The sequence below is a fragment of the Biomphalaria glabrata genome, chromosome 9, assembly GCF_947242115.1.
Source record: "Biomphalaria glabrata chromosome 9, xgBioGlab47.1, whole genome shotgun sequence".
Classification (NCBI taxonomy): Eukaryota; Metazoa; Mollusca; class Gastropoda; family Planorbidae; genus Biomphalaria; species Biomphalaria glabrata.
The window spans coordinates 18,958,237-18,981,546 of record NC_074719.1 but is presented as its reverse complement, the minus strand read 5'-3'; the positions used below and the strand labels follow the sequence as shown (position 1 = coordinate 18,981,546).

The 23,310-nt window shown below is 34.5% G+C and overlaps 3 protein-coding genes across 6 annotated transcripts in view; 1 reads left to right on the top strand and 2 right to left on the bottom strand.

Moving 5' to 3' along the window:
- Positions 1-3,168: 3,168 nt before the first annotated feature.
- Positions 3,169-12,358, bottom strand: LOC106065186 (uncharacterized). The gene is made up of 6 exons (XM_013223952.2): positions 12,222-12,358; positions 11,098-11,249; positions 8,150-8,280; positions 5,464-5,608; positions 4,309-4,421; positions 3,169-3,289 (listed from the first exon to the last, which is right to left on the bottom strand). Exons 1-6 carry the CDS (start codon positions 12,289-12,291, stop codon positions 3,235-3,237), a joined length of 666 nt encoding a protein of 221 aa, XP_013079406.2. The 5' UTR covers positions 12,292-12,358; the 3' UTR covers positions 3,169-3,234.
- Positions 12,359-17,373: 5,015 nt separating this feature from the next.
- Positions 17,374-18,468, top strand: LOC106065177 (sex peptide receptor-related protein 2-like). The gene has a single exon (XM_013223939.2). It carries the CDS (start codon positions 17,374-17,376, stop codon positions 18,466-18,468), a length of 1,095 nt encoding a protein of 364 aa, XP_013079393.2.
- Positions 18,469-21,552: 3,084 nt separating this feature from the next.
- Positions 21,553-23,310, bottom strand: part of LOC106065185 (uncharacterized) — a 58,758-nt gene continuing 57,000 nt past the window's right edge. For 3 of the 4 annotated variants that reach the window (XM_056041084.1, XM_013223951.2, XM_013223950.2), the window contains 3 exons: positions 23,109-23,244; positions 22,565-22,680; positions 21,554-21,751 (listed from right to left, as the gene is read on the bottom strand). In XM_056041084.1, coding sequence (XP_055897059.1) covers positions 21,697-21,751; positions 22,565-22,680; positions 23,109-23,244 — 307 coding nt within the window. In that variant the 3' untranslated portion in view covers positions 21,554-21,696. Of the gene's footprint in view, positions 21,752-22,564; positions 22,681-23,108; positions 23,245-23,310 lie in introns of all 4 variants that reach the window. The other variant, XM_013223949.2, reaches the window with a different exon arrangement.

The following is a 23,310-nucleotide window of genomic DNA, read 5'->3' as shown; positions in this document are numbered from 1 at the left end:
AACATGTGTAAATCATTTGAGTATCGCGCTTGTCATGTGACAGGAGGATATGATTTGATTGGGTAGTCGAAGGTAACGGACCGGAAGTTAGAAAATAGAAGGTGGGTACGGCAGTCGTAGAGAAATTGTCTTAGAGTTAAGATGTACATTATTCTTGAGTTCGAACTAGTAGAGAACAGTTTTATAGTTGTATTGAATCTAGTAGTAAATTTTAATGTTTTATATTCGATACAGTTTACCATTGTTAATACTCTATTATGCTTTTTGAGGTTGCAAGTTCTGAATTAAAGTTTCTGTATTTGAATTTAAAAGGATCTTCACTTATTCAATCTATTAGATAATATTAGATCTAGAGATATACAAGATATAGAATCATCAACATCATGGTTACAAGATCTCAGCACCCCTGACAATTCGGCAAAGATCAACTAACTAGAGACAGTGACAGCCAAGCTCTTTAACATCAAGATCATCATCAAAGATTATCAAAGATCCCCAAGACCTTTTAACCGTGATAGATTGTTTAGACCGATACGTTTGTATAGACCAATACGTGCTTTGAACTAAACCTATACAGATATTGTAAATGTTGCAAAGTGAAACAGAAATATATAGACTCACTAAATTTAGAGAAATGTAATTATCATAAGTCAGTTTCCAACTTTTTGTTAACGTTAGTATGCAAAAGAATTCTTAGTACGTTAAACATGTGACATTTGAAATGACAACACCAAGTGACAGCAAGCAATCAAAACGACCATTCTAAAACTAAACAGCCAGTTTGCCAATTCTACCTTACTAGCCATATATTACCTTCGGTCCGCGGGTCTTAAATTGCGTAACACTGTCGATATAGTCAGTGAGAATGTTTCGAAAAAAAAAGAAATAATAATATTATAAGAAAGCGGATGCGTGAATGTAAAAATAGTATAATGGAGCTATCAAAATAGTTAATCGACCTAAATCCATTTTTTTAAATAAAATCATTTGCTTGTAGGCCTAGATACTTTAGTCTAGATACTATTATAAACGATGTAGACCTACTATTATAAGAGTGAATTCAATGACTCAAGAAGCTTATAAATTATTGTATGTTAGTATATGTAATATCCCTCATATAGAGCCTTGTCCAATCATACTGTGCTAGGTTAAAGAGTCGGCATGCGTGCGTGGTGTCCCACATGGTTGGGCGATGTAAAGAATAATATTCACAGATGATGTTTTCAACTTTTCAGAGAGGATCGAACTCCACAGCCACAGATCGTTTACATGATCCCCCAGGAAAGAATTACTTAACAATGAGAGAGAAAATGGAGAATTAAATAAAGGAGTTCTCCGACCTGGGCACACCACTTAGAAGCAACTCAAAGACCTGGCTGAAAGAGACCAGGTTGACATATACCAGCTTGACAGACAAGCTTGACAAAGACAAGGTTAAAAGTGACAGATTGATGGAGGCCAGTTTGACACGTTACGATGGCATTCTTTTTGGTGATAAAAGTAAAGGCACCAGCCATTTTTCTTAAGAACTCTTCTATCTAGAGTTGAAGCCAATGCTTGTTCACTGTCCACAGCTTTTTTTTGTCACCATCTAATTTGTCACCATCTATCTCCACAAATAGCGGTCTAAGGCTATGTCTTCCCAGTAGACAACATTAATACCCATTGCTTTGAAATTCTGGTTGATTACATCCACATGTCAAAGCTGGTGTCAATCAGTTTTTCTAGAACCTTGACATTCTTGCCATGAGATTTGCAGGATCCTCTGAGGGCAGCGCAAGTCAAAACAATTTAGTTTACGCTCTCACTTCAAGTAGTCCACTGCCGACGTACAGAGGAGTGCTTAAAACACTTTGTAGACCTCCATTTTGGTCGTTGTAGTGAGCTTCCTGTTTCCCCAGACTCTTGGTATAAGTCTTGCAAAGGTAAACACAGCCTTCCCTGTGCGCTATGTTGATCTCTTCCAGGGACATGTCGTCTTGAATTGTGAAGCAAAAGTAACAGATTACAGGTACGGCATCCATCTTGTTTTTATCTTTGATACAACATTGTATATAGAGGTAGTAGGTTGACTGCCTGACACCACTGATAAAATATTACCATCTCTAATCCATATGACATTATTAGACGTTGGCTGTTATTGTCATTTCTAAAAAAAATGTGTTCAATGTTCATTATGTTGATGAAACCATTTCTTAAAGTTATTCTGTGACGGGGTCTTAAGAGCTCGCTTACTTTTGAGATATTTATATTTTTGAACAGGTTCACAACATCTCTTATGACACGGATGTGTTGCAGGTCGGTTGTTGGTTAGGACTAAATCGATGCAGACGTAGTATATTTGTTATTATAGAACTGGAACAAAATTATTTTTTAAAAATGAAGCTAGATAAAATTTTTATAAACAACATAGACAGATTCAACTTGAGATATAGAGCTAACAGTAATCCAATAAACCAATATTGAAACCAACTCTCTAGCTGCTCACTACAAGCACACGTCTTTACTTGTTAAAATCTCTGGGTCGTCTCTTGTTCTTAACATAGATTAGGACAAAGAAACTTATCTTGCATCTTTCTAAAAAACTAGCAAGTAAAGCTCCCTGTCTTCATCATCACCTTGGAAACATACACACACACTCCCATAACACTGACCCACAGGGGCCACGCACCAGAGTGCATTTAACACTAACTCGTTTTTTTTTAAATTTAAAATGCGGTATAGAAAATAGATTGCTACCTGAGACATGGATTATCTTTTCTTCTTCTATATAATCAGTAAGACAGCAGTGGCCTAGCTAGGGTGGGGGGAGGAGGGGTAGAATTAAAAATACCCCGGGTCCCCACTTGTGGGGGGAGGGCCAAATGAGTGTTTTTTACATATAAAAATTAAATATTACGAAAAATGCAGGGGCCCTCAAAGAGGTGAAGCTCCCCCCCAGGCCCTTAAACGATGGAAAATTCCTAGCTACGCCCCTGTAAGACAGTATCCTATTAGAGTTATATTTGATAACAAATAATACAAAACGTTTCTGAAATCCACATGAACACGTCACAATTAACATGGGCCTGTAGAAATCTTCTTTTCAAATTGTCTATAACTTATTTACAAGCAATACAAATCAAACAAACAACACAGAGATAAAATGCGCTAGACTTAATTTATTTGAATTAAATCTACAATTAATTGTTTTTGGTTGTTTTTTTGTAACTTGGTTAGGTATCCAGGTGTTACTTAAGAGCAGACTTTATTCGCGTCGTAACCATTCAGGTATGACGGCAAAGGAAACCTGCAAGTAGACACAAACTAGAATGAGTACAGCTGATGTATCATCCCAATAATACAAATCAAGGCATACATTTTGCTTAAAAAATTAGATTCTATTTATAAACTTTTGATAAATAGAACCATAGAATCAACAATTAATGAGCAAAAAAACAACAAGATTTATTACTGTTTGCATAAATTCATTTCATGTCAAATATGATCGAACTGCTACGTGTTGTATTAAAAGCTTTCACTTTTCTCTAAATGGAAAGATGAATGACCTTAACCAGCTATTACAATCTTCAGAGGGAGGATGCAGAACTAATGCTGATAAAAGGAATAACCAGAATATATTGATCTAGACACGTGTACTTCTAAGTTTTACAAAGCCTTTATTGCCTCATTCCGTCGGTCTGTCTGTCTGTCTGTCTGGGTGGATCCTTTTATTTTTCTTCTCCCACTTCCCATTCTCGTATCAAGTTGAAAATATTTTCACAGTTATTCAATATTGATGACAACACATGAATCAATTTTAAGAAAAATCAACCAGTTACTTAATCAATTAGTGGTTGTAGATTAAATCTGTTTTATATAGAAAAAGAAGAGATACAACTTTCAATATTGAGATAAATAGCAGCGATTAAACAGTGCTCACCATTCTCTCAATATAAGCTTTTGTTTGTTTGTTTGTTTGCAAATATTTGTTTATATTTTTCATGTTGTTAAACCACACCTCATAACACCCTAGAGGCTTATTTTTGCCTAGCGAGTAGAAATTTTTTGGAACTAGCCCAAACCCTTAAGATTTTGTTATCTGTCCCAATGTTGAGCTGCTCTGGTGAGCTATTTTTTATTGGACTTTCATGCAGACATCGTTCTCATCGATCAAAGATTCACGCTATTGTGTTGACCAATTCTAGTCAAGTCATTAAAGATTCACGCTATTGTGTTGACCAATTCTAGTAAAGTCATTAAAGATTCACGCTATTGTGTTGACCAATTCTAGTAAAGTCATTAAGTGTCAGCATTTCAGATACATACTTTTCTTCCACAACTTGGTAATAGGGAGCCGGGATATGCTCCAGTGAAGTCTTGCCCAGAACATCAACAGTTATCAAAGTGCAGGTCAGAGTGAAGGCGTAGTCTGGGTGTAGCTAAACAGAATGGCTTAAAATTGTTAATAATGCAAACAAGAAATTTGTATTTAGATTTGGTGAAACAATAACTATATCTATATATATAATTCTCCTCTTCCCTGAAAGAGTTTGGACGAGAAGAAGAAGTAATGGAAAGATCACTCTCTTATTTCTGCGGATAGTCACCACTTGAAAAAACATCTATATATATAATTCTCTTGTTCCTCAAGAGTTTGGACGAGAAGAAGAAGTAGAGGAAAGATCACTCTCTTATTTCTGCAATTCAGAACTACTTTACGAGCCGTGTGTAGTGAAGTTATACAGTATATCATAAAAATTCTATTTCCTACATAGATCACGCTCAATAGCAAGAATTACCAAATGCTTCAATCTATCTACGAGAATTGTTAAACTAAAGTAATTCTTCATTAGTTTGAGGCACGAGAAGCTTCTTTAACCAGATTTCAACATTACCGGATAATTCCGTTTTTTTTTTAATGACAATTTTTGTCTATTTATTTCAGGAGAATTGTATGAGTTTTCTAAAGATTTTAATAATTTCCGGATATTTCCAGGACTTTTCGTATATTTTGCAATTTCATGAGATTTCCAGGAGCGGGTCCTATGAAAGTGCGGGGCCCACTGCGGTCACCTAAGGCCGGCCCTTCAAAATAGCGGCGTCGACTAGTTATAAATATTATTTTAATTAAATGAGTTACAGTGTATAAGAAAACATAGTTTTGTGGGGGAAAAAAAGGTTTCTAATATTTATGGTTTACAAATAAAAAAATAATAAAAACGAACTGGGCTTATGAAAAGGAGGATTTGGAAAGTCAAGACTTGAAGAAAGCTGCCAACTTAAAGAAGTGTGCAGACGAAGACAAGAACACTAACCCTCATATATTTAATATTATTCTGCTTTTGTGTGTCAAAATATGTAGGTCATCGTTGGGTCTTCGAATCCAAGTGACTCGAAGAGAATGCCTTATATTATATATATATAAATAAGAAAAGAAAATGAACTAGATTTCTAATTAGAATAAAAAAATAAGAGGCTGACCCCATCGACGTAGCTTTTACAGTCAGGTAAGTGTCCAAAGTACAAGTCATTTGTAAGTCTTGCAAAGCGGCCATCACAGTCTCCTATCGTTGAGAAATCTTCCAAAGATAGAGAATTCAAACTTTCCAGATCAAACTTACCGGGTCTGTGGAACATCAACATTTCTAGATATAGTCACTTAGTCTGTGGCTGTTTGAGAATAGTATTTTGTGCTAATAATTATATTTTTCAATATATATATAGATATAGTCACTCAGTCTAGACAAGCGGCTGTTTGAGAATAGTATTTTGTGCTAATAATTATATTTTTCAATATATATATAGATATAGTCACTCAGTCTAGACAAGCGTTTCTGTTCGAGAATTGTATTTTGTGCTAATAATTATATTTTTCAATATATATATATAGATATAGTCACTCAGTCTAGACAAGCGGCTATTTGAGAATTGTATTTTGTGCTAATAATTATATTTTTCAATATATATATAGATATAGTCACTTAGTCTAGACAAGCGGCTGTTTGAGAATAGTATTTTGTGCTAATAATTATATTTTTCAATATATATATAGATATAGTCACTTAGTCTAGACAAGCGGCTGTTTGAGAATAGTATTATGTGCAAAAAAAAAATATAGTTTTAAACATAACATACATTTTATTTTTAGTGCCCCCCCCCCAAAAAAAAATGGACAAATGTATGGAAAGCCTGTCTGTCCGATCGTCTGTCTTTGACGTTTAGATCTCAACAAGGAGAAAGGATATTGAACATTTGATTTTAAGAATTTTTGCAGTTTTTATAGTTTATGTGCTACGGCTACTTTTTATTTTCTAAAAGCACATCATTTTGTTTTTAAAATTGAATATGCTTTTTTTTTTAAATAAAATACACCATTTTTAAAACAATTGATAGTAAAAAGAGCCAAAACTACATTAACAAAACCACATTTTATAGAATTACTGTTTATATTTTGAAAACATTAATAAATGCAGTTTTATTATTACCTAAAATAATGTTATAATATAAGTGAATATTACTTAATAACCTGCCTTTTATTTAACGAAACCGAAACTATTTGCCCCCCAAAAAATGAAAAAAAAAAAAAAAAACTGTTAGGTACATAATTTACATCTTTTTTTAAAAAGAAGATGTTACATGTAGCAATATATGTTGTTCATTTCTCGCCTTTAGAGCTAAAGTCACTTTAGACGATTGGCCAAAGATAAGAGCTTTTTCCAGGTTTTCACAGTCCAATGTCCTTCAAGGAACATAAACATTTCTTCCATGACATTTTATATTCTCCCCATTAACTTGCCCATGTTATGTCAGCGGATACGGAGGAATAGTTTGTTTCTAAAGTTTCAAGTCATTTTTGGAACTGCCGGTGGTTAAGACCCCTAACTATGTTGTTTTTTTCTGACATATGTGTGTCTTAGTTATTGAGGTATGTGTAGGTAAGTAATACGTAGATAATTTATGCAGCCTTGTGCAAACTTTCCTGTTTATATTTTATGGTTGGGATATTCTCGATTAAAAACACAACAAGAAATAAAACTGTTTTACTCAGTCAAAGATCGAGCTCCATCATTTGTTACACTTGCCATCTTGTTCCAAGCCTACCCAACACTCAACATAGTTCTTCATAAATTGAATAAATACCAGAGATTGTGTCTTAGACTGAGTGTATTTATATATAGCCAATAAGAATAACCTTCGTTTAATTAAAACTTTTTATAATGAGACAGTTTCAATAATTTATATAGATAGCGTTATTTAGAACTATTTTTAATATATTTGCATTTTTATATGTATAGTGTCTAATTTCTGTGGGTGTCCGCGGGCCGCATAAAACACTGCGGCGGGCCGCATGTTGCCCGCGTGTCGTAATTTGCCCACCCCTGCTTTAGAATATTAACACTATAATAACAAGTATCTCCAGAAGACCCAACAATACAGTCACAGAGACGACATGTTCACCACGCAACCTTTATTTAGCCTTCTGGAGGGACGACCTATGATCCTGGATAGTTTGTTCTTTTGTAGTTTCTGACATTTGAGCTGAAAATAGTGAAACCTGCCTCTATATCTTCATTTCTTATTGAACAGATGACCCTGGGGTGAATCCTAGTCACTATTTACTCGGCTCCACTGATCTTCCAATGTGGCATTCTTGACAATGTTTATTTCGACCAATTGTTTCAAAATTTATTTTGATCTGTCTCTTTACATTTTCTTTCTCTCTTTTCTTGAGGTTTCATTATATTGCCACCACATTTCTCCATATTATTTTCTCTTTTTAAAGAACGAAGAGCAGATTATTGTGATTAACTTTTTTTATCTGAAAATTTCTAATAGTATATTACAACTAGAAGTAAAAAGTAAAGTTCCCCTTTCAGACGTAGCGATCTCTAGGGCAGATGATAAAGTCATTGGTTTCTTTGGCTAAAAGTTAACGAGCAGGGTGTTATGTGACCAGCACAACGACCAACCGCCTTTACTTTCCCCAACTGAAGTCAGGTACCCTTTACAGTTGGGTGGACTCAGGGGCACCCTAAAAATTCCCGAAATTCAAAATCCCAGTCTTCATCGAGATTCGAACCCAGGCCCCAGGTTCGGAAATCAAACGCTTAACAACTCAGCCACCCATTTTTTTTTTTAATTGAAGAAGTAGAAGTATATGTATTACCCAGTGAGTAAGTTGTTGGTAAAGTTATATGGAATGAGCCGTATGGAGCCGTCGTCTCTCTCCTTGACCACCAACACTTCCCGGCGTATCAGTTGGTTGTAAAACACTTCTTCCAATAAAATGGCTGGTGTCTGAAATGGTAAAGTTAGTGTCATTATGCTTTATTCAGAGAATTCATGGGGTGAAAAAAGCAACCTAGTTTAAACTGTCTTAAGTTTAATCCACAAACATACGCAGGAATGGATGTGCCAGCAGTGACCTAATTGGGTGGCTGTTAGAATGTATTGAACTAAAACTGTCAGATCTAACCTACGGCAAGGGGAACATATCCGGCAAGTTTGCGGTGCTTTCCGGCCCGTTCAAACTTCTACGCACTTGCTAACTGAACTCAAAGAGCTTCAGATCCAATGGAAACAAAGATTTAGGTTGTAATTCGTACATTACCTTCCCTTTTGGAAATTTAGCAGCTAGGTTGAAATACATTTGACATTACTGAACTATGTTGGGCACCACTGAAATAAGTTGGGCACCACTGAGCTATGTTGGACACCACTGAAATAGGTTGAGCACCACTGAAATAGGTTGGGCATCACTGAACTATGTTGGGCATAACTGAACTATGTTGGGCACCACTGAACTATGTTGGGCACCACTGAAATAGGTTGGGCACCACTGAAATAGGTTGGGCATCACTGAAATAGGTTGGGCATCACTGAAATAGGTTGGATACCACTGAACTAGGTTGGGCACCACTGAAATAGGTTGGGCATCACTGAAATAGGTTGGGCACCACTGAAATAGGTTGGCTACCTCTGAAATAGGTTGGGCATCACTGAAATAGGTTGGACACCACTGCACTAGGTTGGGCACCACTGAAATAGGTTGGGCATCATTGAAATAGGTTGGGCACCACTGTAATAGGTTGGCCACCTCTGAAATAGGCTGAGCACCACTGAAATAGGTTGGTCATCTCTGAAATGGGTTAGGCACCTTTAAATAGGTTGGGCATCACTGAAAAAGGTTGGGCACCACTGAACTAGGTTGGGCACCACTGAAATAGGTTGGGCATCATTGAAATAGGTTGGGCACCACTGTAATAGGTTGGCCACCTCTGAAATAGGCTGAGCACCACTGAAATAGGTTGGGCACCACTGAACTAGGTTAGGCACCACTGAAATAGGTTGGGCATCACTGAAATAGGTTGGGCATCACTGAAATAGGTTGGGCACCACTGAACTAGGTTGGGCACGACTGAACTAGGTTGGGCACCACTGAGCTATGTTGGGCACCACTGAAATAGGTTGGGCACCACTGAAATAGGTTGGGCATAGCTGAACGTAATGGAAAAAGTTCTGTGGGCTTATAAACTAAGACAATCTGTAGTGATCAGCATAGTTTTATCAAAATATATTATAACCGTCCACTTCAACTCCTTACGTACTTTTATTTGATTTTGAGTATACCCAACGGTTAGCGAGCGGGATGTCATATAGTAGCGTCCATTGTAATGGACTTTTTTTTTCTAATTTAAGTATTTATTTTAAATCACTATTTATTTTAAATCACTATTATACTATTTTTAAGTTATTTTTTTTAAAAAGTACACACACATTTCTACTTTATTGAAACCTAAAGTTTCACAACTGTTATATATGTAGATGTGTTACAAGACAAGTAAGTATGGTTATACTCAGCTTGAACATAAACAAGCCTAGGTTTGTTTTTAGTTTTGTACATCATAATGGACGCCATCCTTCTGAAGTTCTGTATCTGTTTTTAGAAAGTCCCTAAGTTTTCCATTGTCATGACAATAATCATGAAATTAAAAAGGCTAATATATTATAATATACATTAGACAATAATTTGTTAGTTTATTGCTGATGACGTCTTACATTATTATTATTATTTGAGTTTCATTATAAATACTGTTGAAACTAATACATTAGAATGTAAACATTTGGAAACTCTCAAGCATTGCGCCTCAGAGTTCATGCATTAAAGGTCTGGAATGTTTGTGTTGATAATATTTACTTTTCACATAATCCTTTACACCAAGAATGTATTTCAAACTGACTTTATTTCTAGTTTAAGATGTTCAGAAATTTTAGAAATCTATGAGATTGTTGCAGGATTGCGAAATCATTTACAAGGAGCGGCTAACAAATCAATTACCTCTGTCTTGAATGCACTTTAGAAATATATATATATACTACATCCCCTAACTACATGCCCTAACTACATGCCCTAACTACATGCCCTGGCTACATGCCCTAACTACATGCCCTGGCCACATGCCCTAACTACATGCCCTGGCTAAATGCCCTAACTACATGCCCTAACTACATGCCCTAACTATATGCCCTAACTACATGCCCTGACTACATGCCCTGGCTACATGCCCTAACTACATTCCCTAACTACATGCCCTAACTACATCCCCTAACTACATGACCTAACTACATGCCCTAACTACAATACCCTAACTACATGCCCTGGCTACATGCCCTAACTACATCCCCTAACTACATGTCCTAGCTACATGCTCTGTTTATTCTCCTGACTGGTTAATATTGTCGTACATATTTACATTTCTGATTTCAAAGGCTGGTTAATCCAGCAAAGGCAGAACATCTTTTTCTTCAGGCCTGACTTTATTTTGCAAATCAGGCATTTTTCACAAGGTATTGGTGTTTCCTTAGAGATCTTGTATATATATTACCAAGTTTCTCCAGTCTCATTAGATATCATGTAAACTTTGTCAAATGTTGTGCAGTATCCGTAGGATATAAGTTTTTTTTTATATCGAATGTTCAATTGAACAACAGAGAGCGAATCTTGTCTGGGTTTTTTAAGCGAAACTTGTCTGGGGTTTTTATCGAAACAAAAATGAGGAAGAGACAAAGAAATGAGATCGATAGAAAGGGAGCGACAGAAAGGGAGCGTCTTACCTCACCAAAGGCTGGAATAATGATTGGTATAAAAGTACCAACAGCAGGGGCGTGTCTAATGGGAGAATTTTGGTCTTTCTCCTCTTGCACTTGTTTCTTATTGGTGGTCCTCCCGTTGAAAAGTCTCAGAAAGTCAATCACTCTTTGAGACGCTTATTGGGAATGGAAAGAATAGTTAACTTTCAAGATCTACAAACTTACTGTAATAAGTCATATTCTTTCAAGAAATTTAAAGACATAAAAAAATAACTCTCTTTCATTCGTTGTTTGTTTTTTAGACCTTTCTTTTTATTTTTTCTATTAGACCGCAGTAAATATCTTCTCATGTGTGTTGCGTATAGCACTATAAGAATGAAGTTTATTGGCAAAGAATTTCAAACAATTAGCAGGTATTATACTTGGTAATAAACTTTCAAATGTCATTTACAACTTATGGTAAGAGAATAGGTTTGAAGTTAGAACTTTTCTTTAATCTTTAGAGTAGGAACATGAAATCAAAGTCTGAACGCAAATATTTGTTAGAACCCTTGTCATTGTATGTTCCTTAAATATTGCTTTCAAAGACTTGTGATTTAAAAGTCTAGAATACTTATATGTATTTAAAGATTTCACAGCTTTTCCCTATAAAACTAAAGTAGTTCTCAAGAGCTATCTTTTTTGTTTGTTTGCTAACCTAAAGAAAGACAAAGAACTGATTGGTCAATTAAACATAGCAATATTATAAACAGAGTTTGTGTTATCACTTGAAACCAGAGAAGGCCCCGATAGGATCTGTTCATAGAAAAGGAATATTAAAGTCATGTCTTGTTATGATTATCTAAAATCTTAAATAATACAGCTTCAAATAATTTGTCATTGATTTTACTTGAAAATAAACTAAACAGCCTATTATTGAGAAATAGATTCTGACGTTTTTGGGGGCCAGGGATACATACGGACTAACATTATCCAGCTACTGTTGTTTACTTAATAGAGCTAATTTTTTTTTAACTATTTTAAAGCAAATATTCCTAGATTCAGTTTCAGATATTTTGTTCTGTATTTGAGCACTTCAACCCTTGACTGAAATGTTCAATACTAAAGAAGAAAAAGACAAACTATCTGTAACTATGTTGAACACATACGTATTTCAGCCGTGGCCAAATGGACCAAACTGATCATCAAGAAAACAAAAGAGATTCTCAAAGTCTCCATCTCAGAACGTCTTGGCTTGACGAACACAGCTGCAGATGTCGTGCTTTTTATGGTGTTTTATTTATTACCAAGTAAACGTAGCTTATTAAAAAGAGCACCAAAGCCTGTGGGTAAACCCATAGATTGTCAACAATAAAAAAGGAGGGGGCTGGGTGTTTTTTCTTTAGTGATGCATTGCATTATAACCATTTCCATACCACAGCTGATGATATTTTCACTGCGCTTTGTAAGAACGAAAAGACAATAACTTGTCCTCAATGCTTGCCAGTCTGTTTGTCAGGTGCGGGTCCAAAGATAACAAGCTGTTTTATTTAACTGACAAAAGAACATTAATTCCATTAAACACTGACCTATACACTATTTGTAAGAAAATGTTTAACCAGCACATTATTTAGTGAAAATGGACGCATTTTACCTTGAAGTTATTATTTTATTTTTAAATATAGATTAGCGAGTAACGGAAGGGGTTTGTAAAAGAATATATGACATAATTTTTTAATATTGTTTTTTAAAAAACTCTTCAGATATGAAAAAATAACACAAACAAGACACTTGAATGGCTTAAATAATTATTTCTTTTTTTTTTATCTATATCATAAAATTGTTATATTTAAATTCGTAATAACTTTCAGCATGTCTCAATTTTTAAACAATATTTTAATGACAGTGTCTTTAGACAGCGTTTAAAAGATAACATTTTGACGATAAATTTCCATTTTAGACCTTGTGATGTATAGGGCAGATGATGTTAAGGTCATCTGTTTCTTTGGCCAAAGGTTAACGAGCAGGGTGTCATGTGGCCATAACAACAACAAACCGCCTTTACATTCCCCAACTAAAGTCAGGTACCCATTAGAGTTGGGTGGACTCAGGGACAACCTAAAAAATCCCAAAATTCATAGTCACAGCCTACATAGAGATTCGGAACCCATTTGCTTATTATATTCCATGTTCCAGTATTACATTCCGTGTTGAAGTATAACATTCCGTGTTGAAGTATAACATTCCATATTGAAGTATAACATTCCATGTTGAAGTATAACATTTCCAGTTAAAGTATAACATTCCTTGGTTAAGTATAACATTTCCAGTTAAAGTATAACATTCCATGTTGAAGTATAACATTCCATGTTGAAGTATAACATTCCGTGTTGAAGTATAACATTCCATATTAAAGTTTAACATTCCGTGTTGAAGTATAACATTTCCAGTTGAAGTATAACATTCCGTGTTGAAGAATAACATTCCGTGTTGAATTATAAGAATTCCGTGTTGAAGTATAACATTCCGTGTTGAAGTACAGCATTCCATGTTGAAGTATAACATTCCATGTTGAAGTATAACATTCCGTGTTGAAGTATAACATTCCATGTTGAAGTATAACATTCCGTGTTGAAGTATAATATTCCATGTTGAAGTATAACATTCCGTGTTGAAGTATAACATTCCATGTTGAAGTATAACATTCTGTGTTGAAATATAACATTCCGTGTTGAAGTATAACATTCCGTGTTGAAATATAACATTCCGTGTTGAAGTATTATATTTCCAGTTAAAGTATAACATTCCGTGTTGAAGTATTATATTTGCAGTTAAAGTATAACATTCCATGTTGAAGTATAACATTCCTTGTTGAAGTATAACATTCCGTGTTGAAGTATAACATTTCCAGTTAAAGTATAACATTCAGTGTTGAAGTATAACATTCGTGTTGAAGTATAACATTCCGTGTTGAAGTATAACATTCCGTGTTGAAGTATTACATTCAGTATTGAAATATTCCGTTTTGTGTTTCAGTATTACATTCCGTGTTCAAGTATTACATTCCGTGTTCAAGTATTACATTCCGTGTTCAAGTATTACATTCCGTGTTCAAGTATTACATTCCGTGTTCAAGTATTACATTCCGTGTTCAAGTATTACATTACGTGTTCAAGTATTACATTCCGTGTTCAAGTATTACATTACGTGTTTAAGTATTACCCTAGGTGTTCAAGTATTACATTCAGTGTTCAAGTATTATATTTAGTGTTCAGGTATTACATTCAGTGTTCAAGTATTACATTCAGAGTTCAAGTATTACATCAGTGGTTCCCAAACTTTTTTGTCTTGCCATGTTTTCTGATTTTCGGTAGACCCCCTGCTTAACTTATATTTCATTTTTGCACATTCACAAACTAATTTTTTAAACTAATTTCTAACTGCAGTGAGTCAAAGTGTGAAAAGTAATGTAAAGCTACATCATAAGCTAGAGAGATCTATCTTTTTTTACAGATATAATTCAAATTTAAACCTATTAAAATAACAATTAATATGTATTACTGGAATCACCATGCACATTGGAAATGATTTTTTTCTTTTTGTATGTTCATCATCCGTTTCTGCGGATATTGTTTCATATAGGAATTCGTTGTTCTATGAAGCAGTCCTTCAAACATTAAATATTAATTTATTAATTAGCCTTATGTATTATTGTAAAAGTTTTCGCAAAGAGTTTCTCGTGTGTTTCTTGATCTTTCACGTTTGACTCAAATATTGAGCCTGAGGAGCTGTTTTCAATAACAGGAGAAAGGGCAAAGATGAGTTACTGGCCCCTAAACCAGTAAGCTTCGGGCAGTAGGGACTCATTAGCCTTGGCTTGCAGCCTACCTAGCAGAAGGAAAATTGAATTCAAACCTCTGCTGCTTTGCAGCTATACACCCAAACATGGGAAAGGTTTCGTGGGTCAGCCCTGGGGAAAAATATGGAGCTGATGACCATTAGGCAGTTTGCAGCTTTAATGCTCATCCCACCGATGTGCCCTTGAACTGTAGTGCTACTAAAGATTCGTTTCATAATATCAGATGAAGGTTTGTGTAAAACAGTTTTTAAAACTACTTCAAGGGCTGGTAAAATCAACGTTTTCCGTATTTGGCTATAGGTAAAGAGATCTTGTAAAACGCTCACAAACCACCATCTTTTCTATATGATGTTGAAGAAAGATTTTGTGAGTCTATTCTGAACTTTTTTCTCACTTTTCTCTTTTTATCAGGGTGGCATTGTCTCAAATAATCCTCGAGTGTAATTGGTTTTATAGGGTCATAAAAAGGCTCTTATTATAGACAATCGCTTATTTAACAAGGAAATAAATAATCAACGCTTTAAAATCAAGATTTCTTTTTGTTAAACATTACTTACATGTAGACAAAATTAACTATTTAAATAAATATTGAAATTAAATACAACTATTTTACTTTTGAACGAGCCATACCGTATTTATAACTAAGGTACAAATCATTTATAAGTGTTTGAAATAGTTACATTAATGGGGTGTGAACATTAAAGTCATAGACCCCCATGGACATCGCATAGACCCCCAATTTACTTTTTCACTTTCGTAGACCCCTTGGAAGTCTTCGTAGACCCCTGGGGGTCTATATATACCACTTTGGGAATCACTGTATTACATTCAGTGTTCAAGTATTACATTTAGAGTTCAAGTATTACATTCAGTGTTCAAGTATTACCCTAAAATTAATTTATCTAAAAAAGAGTCTATGCTTCTGTGATATTATAATGGCAATGTCTTCCATTCCGAAGATGAAGGAGGAGAAGTACAGTGTTTACATGACTAGGCAAAACCATTTGTTCTGCATTGATAGTGATAATAGTATTATATAGGCTTCAAAATGAATTAATTCATTCATTCACGGCTTCACCACTCATCACTCATTCTTCAACTTAGGATGGAGGAAAAAAATAGTATTAACATTAAAACTATCATTACTTTCCTTATCTATAGAAAACCAAGGAACGCAGCGGTTATTTTTTATTATGTTATATTGTGTTTTTATTTTCTGAAATTAATCCTATGAAGAAAGAGGAAGAGAGAGAGGGATAGAGAGAAAGAGAGATAGAAAGAGAGAGGAAGAGAGATGGATAGAGTGATATAAAGAGAGAGGAAGAGAGAGAGGGATAGAGAGAAAGAGAGAGGAAGGGAGAAATAGAAAGAGAGAGGAAGAGAGAAAGAGGTATAGAGCGAAATAGAAAGATAGAAAGAGAGAGTAAGAGAGAGAGAGAGGGATAGAGAGGAAGAGAGAGAGAGAGAGAGAGAAAGAGAGCGAGTTTTATATAAGAAAAAACTTCATTTAAAAAATGCAATGTTTTGTTGTTGTTTTTTAAGTTAATCATTACTAATGACATTTAATCAAAACATTTATAATGATTATGACTAATTTGTTTACCTATAAAAGCACTACTTTCACCCTAACATTCAAATACATTGACTATATTAATAATACCCACAGGGTAAATAAAAATACAGCGCACACAATCTAAAAATAACTATTATGTGTTAATTGTGCTGTTGTACCAATGACATTGACATTGACATGACCTGTTCGTGACAAATAGTCGAGGTATATTCATACAGAAACTTAGTCTTTTAAAAAAAACCAGATCTGAAATATCAAACTAATAAGCTTAAACATAAAATTAAAACATGATTTTAGTGTTGTAGAGAGAGGAAAAAAAAACGTAGATTTTAAAGATAGATTTAGAGATAATTTCTTGATCTACGTAGCTAGACGAAGAAGTGGATGTAATCACCACATGACACTTTGGTAATTGGTGTAATTAGGATTACTGTGGCGGAGAGGTCTGAGTGTAATGACTGTCTTGGTTTTATTTTGTTTTCGTTTAATTCAAATGTTGCCTCTGTATTTTAGAGTGTCCTCGTTAAAACATTTCAAATGAAGACATTTTTCAACCGTTCAATACAAATATTATCTGACTAACAATTACATTTGGAAGAATCATTTTAAAAGTTGTGTAATGATTAAAGCTTTTTATTTTATCTCGAGTCATCTATTCTAGACCATTTTACTTTAATTTTCATACAGAAAAAAAATCTCAAACAGCTCTAGTGTAGTATATGGAGTGGTTGTTTAAAGAAATAACTGTCAACATCCCACGGGTTTATAATTAATCTCTAATAATGAAAATGATATTTTGTTTAAGAAAGCAAGAAGTTATCTAAAGGATTTACAATAAATTGACTTTTCTATGTTTTTAGAAAGGGTTATACATTAGTGTAAATAGAAAATGAATGAAAATTCTAGTGTTCAATCTGTCGCTTTTGACGTTGGTGTAAGCTTCACACCACAGACGTCAATGGATGTTATTTTAAACCTCATTACGGAAGGTACTCTTTCCCAGCAAGACGTCTACATCCGGTGTATTCTTCTTCCGGTGTTGGGATTTTGTGGCCTGTTGGGCAACTTTCTGAACATTGTCATCCTGACTCACCACGGGTTCAGAGAGTCGACCAACATCATCCTGGTGTCCCTGTCTGTGTCTGACTTCTGCTTTTCTCTCACGCAGATCTTGCGCCGCATACGGTGTGTGGTCCAGATGTTTGACTTCTTCTTAGGCGTGACTGTAGAGACGTTCCTAGAGGTCTACATCATCCCCATCAACACGCTCATGCTAGTGGTCAGCCTGTGTCACGTGACTTTAATCTCCATCGAGAGGATGATAGCCGTCTGCTTTCCCTTTCACGTTGCGAGGATAGTCCGGAAGGGGCGAGTCCTAGTGGTGGTCCTCTTTCTGTACGCGTACCCCACCTTAATGGGTTTCCCAAACCTGTTCAGATTCACCTTCCAGTGGATTTACGTCCCTGATGTCAACGTTACGGTCGCTATGGTGAGGATGACCCAGCTCTTGACTGACCACTTTGACGTCATTCTGATGTACGGGACGGTCGTCTTCAACAACTTATTCTCCACCGTCACTCTCGCTTCCATACTAACCTGTTCAATCATCATCGTGCTGCGCCTGTTGACCTCAAGGCTAGGGCGGGCCAGAAAAAAAGTCGCCTTGGGGACCAAGACAAAAGAGCTGAAGGCGGTGAAGATGTTGCTGGCTGTCTGCCTTGCATGCCTGATCGTCTGCATACCTACAGCAGTCCTGGACATGTTTGTACTCTACATTAACTCCATTCAGGACACTCGACCGTTATACCACATCGGTCAGACGGTGAACGACGTGCTCTATCAGGTCAACGCATGCCTCAACTTCTTCATCTACGTCACTATGAGCTCCAAGTTTGCTAAAACGTATAACATGCTGTTTTGTCACCTTTCTTTCTCCCGCTCCAAGGCCGTGTCAACAGAAGCATTGTACCATTATACAAAATAGTATTTGTTTTAGCTGGTAAAATACAGATGTTTCTTTAAAACAAAAATAAAAGAAAGAATTGATGTGTTCACCAAGGCGTGTATTTTAAGTTCAAACTAGACTTAAATCATTGGTTTTCCTTGCGGATCCAGACAACGCTCTTCATGATTTAATGGAACTAGAAAAAATAGCACAGCTTTAGAGATTAGTTTCTGGTTTCTAGCGTTAGGATTAAGAAAGGGGTATTTATCTTTGTTTCTTTCTGATTATTTTACTTGTTCTTTTTATTTTACAAAGAAATCTGTTTTGTTTCAAGACTACGAAACCTTTGCTACTTTCTAGGAAGCCGCAGCTAATTTCAGTAGACGTCAGTTAATAAATATGTAGAGGCCGTTAAAACTAAACTTTCAATTTCTCAAAATTATTTTGAACTATTAAGCAAATGACAGAATATTTCCAAAGTTTGTCAGAATTTCACTTAATTTTATAATGCATCTCAAAATGTTGTAAAAACTTGTATATTTTTTCCGTATATGTCTGTATAATAATAATGTTAGATAATAATGTTGGATCACTTAGGACAATGAAGTAGGATCCCATAGTATGTAATGCTATATTACATAGTATTTATTGTAACATCAATTTTTATAATTGTAAGATGTTATCATAAGATAGATTTGGGGCTAGAGAGAAATGAATGAAAAAAATGAAAAAATGCAGGAAAGGAGAAAGCATAAAACCTAAACGTCAAAAAACAATGTAATGATCTGGAAATGTATTTATTCGTTTTATTATCAAGGGACATCAGATGGGGGAAGCCAAACACCCTAACAGTGTCTTAGAGAAAATTATTTCCCTTGCAACTGTCAAAAAAACAAAAATCAATTAGTCTTGTTTATCCCCTAAAATATTTTTTTTTAACTAGAACACTGAATCTAAATAGCGATAAAGAAAGGACTTTAGTAGAATGAAGATTCATCTTTGCGTTTTCTTTTCCAAGATCGAGCACTCCTAAACCTTCCGTTTTAATGACTCCAGCAACAAAATGTAAACACTCTATTTGAGATTTAATCGATATGACTGCAACACAGCAATCTGCTCTTTGAATTTTTTTATAAGTCGATGTTTAGATTCTATAATCAACAGAATAAAGTATTATAGTCAAAGAAGAGAAAGTGATAGGGAGAAATGTTGAGGAGATATAAGGTAAGCTCAAACAAAAACGAAAGACAATAAAAGGAGGAAAATTGGGAGACATTTCTAAATAAATAGACAAACTCAGCAAGGTCAAGGACGCCAAATTGAAATGTAACTGTTGCCAACTATATCCTAAAGATGAGTTTGTCCTTTAAACCACAAAATTTAGAAGCTTGATTTTACTGAACTAACACAGTGCCCACACATTGCCCTTTAAAAAACATAGCTTATCGACGCTTCTGATATGCTGTATACCAGATACACCACACAAAAATGGTTAATTAGACCCACATGTTTTAACCCATGTAATGCGGTACAAGTTAATGTGAATCTACTTTATTATCTTTTTGGGTTTTTTGTTCTTTTTACTATGGATGTTTTGCATGTAATTTCATAAAAGTATGATTTTTAGAAAAAAACGCTCGGACTTCAACGCTAAAATTTTATCCTTTTTAAATACTGTTTAGATAGACAGTAAATAATTGTATAAAGAGATTCATGTAATACAATTTCAAGAGACTTTTTGTTAAGCCTTTGCAGCTATTAATAGTTTAAGTCACGTGACGCACACACTTTGTTTTAGGGTAGCATCTTGCATGTATATCTGACCTAGATGTACAGTGAATCATTGTATTCAGTTTAGCCGCAGAGCGTATGGGTGTAAAAAGGTCAAAGTAAATAAAAGAATTTAAAATACCTTTTAATTTAGTCAATTAATGGTGAGAACAACAATACAATAATTCTAATTATGTATCTCTCTCTCTCTCTCTCTCTCTCTCTCTCTCTCTCACTCTCAAACACACGCACATTTTCAATGTTGCACTACTTTTATAATATTTCAGTATTTGCTATGTTCTAGCAGGGAAGTGTTACACTAATATACCTAATGAGGAAAAGTAAAAATAAAAACAAGAAAACTTTAAAAAATCCTTTTTTCAAAACCAAGCTGATATTAAATGTAAATGTATCAATTCCTTTGGATCAATCATGTAAATAACTGTGTAATAGATTCTAGACTAATAATAATAAATTTGTGCGATGAGAAATATGTTGAACAATTGTTTTTATTTCACACGACTACATGCTAGACGCTATGGTCAATTCACTTGTCTGGACCAGTTGGGAACTGGGTGGGGGTATTTGATTGCATGCTACCGTTTTGAAATACATTTTATAGAAAGAAAAAAGAGTGTATGACTTGAGTTCGAACTCGTGGGCTCAAGAATTCCAGACGCTAATGAAGATCTGCTATCAAAGAAGGCCTGAACACAGACCTGAAACGTCGCAGCCTGTTGGCACTGGAGACCATTAGCTCGTTCCAGCCACAGGTCTCTAGGACGGGTACCCAAACATAGATGGAGAATAGTGAATTAATGAGCCAACAACGGCAATAACTTTTTACTGAATTGAATTATTTAATGTTACCACGGCCGGATTTACCTAAAGGTAACACAAACTATAGCATTTATTTAGTAATAAAATATATCTGGACTTATAAAGGGCACAATATCTTTTATATATCTATATATCTATATATATATCTATTTCTCTCTCTCTCTCTCTCTCTCTATATATATATATATATATATATATATATATATATATATATATATATATATATATATATATATATATATATATATATATATATATCAAAATCAAATCTAAGACTTATAGTTATCCCGCCTAATGTCTTTTATACTTTCTATCAAATAAACTTCTCCAATAGCCATTAAAGAACCAGAACCTTCGACAGAAAAATCCCTGTTTATTCTGCTCCCTTGGTCTCCCTATAGTTCTATTGAAGTTTACTGTTGTTTGTAGACAAGGTAGTGAAGTAAAACAACTTATTTTGCTGTTTTCATTAGCAATTCTCCGTTTCATATTACAATAACAATGGAAAAGAAGCAACACATGCCTTTAGAGATGCAATGTTTATTTGTAGCCTGGATTTATATATTTATGTTTGGTTGTTGTTGTTTTTTTCACTTTTGTCATTTCAAATGTTTACATATCTCTGCTGTGTTTACATGTAGAACTACATGCCATGTTTTAAGAGCAAACTTTAGTCTTGTCAATGTCACTCAGGAAAGGTGGCAATGGAAACCTAAAGAAGAAAACACATTGAAAATAATTTTAGAATAACAATAGACAAAATGTTTATTAAAAATATATGGGTGGTAGCCGGAAAATGAAAACCCCGTGGCGAACCAAAATTAGCATCAACCTTTACAAGGGGTGAACGGCATGATCTCTATAGTCATGGAATACTTTCCATGTTTGGGAGAAAACTATAAAGATAAATTGGTCATGGAAAGGAACATGGTTGCCACGAAGACTTTATTAAACTGAATATATTTACTATTGAGCTAGGTATGAAGTTATTCATCTAATACAGTTTACTATTGTAAATACTGTATTATGTTTATTGATTCTCAGTTGATAAATTAAAGTTCTATATTTGAATTGAAAAGGATCTTTTTTTATTGAATCTCTAATATAGTATTTAGATCTAGAGATATACATCTACATAATCCTCTTTAACAGTTATATCGTTAACCATGATAGAGACTATTCAATAAGCGCTCGCGTATAAAGACATATTTGTAACACGTTTGTGCAAATGATTTTTTTTTTCTTTTGTAAAAAATATTTTTTAATTGAATTACTAAATAAACTAATTTTCGACATACTAACTAATCACTTTGGGGGGCCGATTTTGAGTTTATGTTTCCACACAAACTTTTTTTGTAACCTTATTTATAATACGTACATGACAAGGATTGTACTTTAAAGACTAGTTAGAAACAAAGAGTTCATCATGTCTTCTTTTTGATGTAACGTCTGTATTTTATAAGATAAGATAAGCTAAGATAAGATATACGGCAGCTGAAATTTAGCCCAAACCTAAACGACATACTTGTTTCCTTCCAGCTCATGGTAATAAGGCTCAAGTCCATACTCCGGTGACTCCGATGAAGTGACTTCAATAGTTAAGACGTTACATGTCACATTCAGTTTGTTGTCTGGCTGAGTCTACAGATAGTTATAGAACAAAGAAATGAAAAACAAAATTCATTCATTCCAACAGTAGCTCAGAAACCATAAGAGCTTTCAAATGTCGTTATGACAATGTTGACTTTACATTCTCTTAAACGGGAAGGGTAAAAATGTTTTATTGTTTTTAATCGAACACTTGTACATGTTTAAGAGAAAACAAAAAGTTGCATAAGGGAGATTTGTTTGTTTGTTTTTTTTTTAAAGTATTTTTAATGTTTTTCTAGTTCATCTTTAAAACTAGCGCTTTAGAAAATCTCATTTCAACATCGCCTGTAGCAAAGTAAAAATAATATCAGTAGCTACTTTTTGACTTGTGAAAGAGAACTCTTGTTGTGTCGAAACTGAACGCAAATAAAAGGTATTCCTTAGAAATATAATTACCATAGACTTGTGGCAAGACTTACCCTATCCACACAGTCTGGCCAATGTCCAACATAGAAGTCACTCGCTACTCTGGTAAATACAATGTTACAATCCTCTATGTAAGTGAAATCATCTTCAGTAAGATCTTTATAAATTTTCAAGTCATATAGCCTGGATCTGAAGAAAATTATGGCATGCTGGATAATGTATAAATCAATGACATATTTACAAGGGCCCTGACTG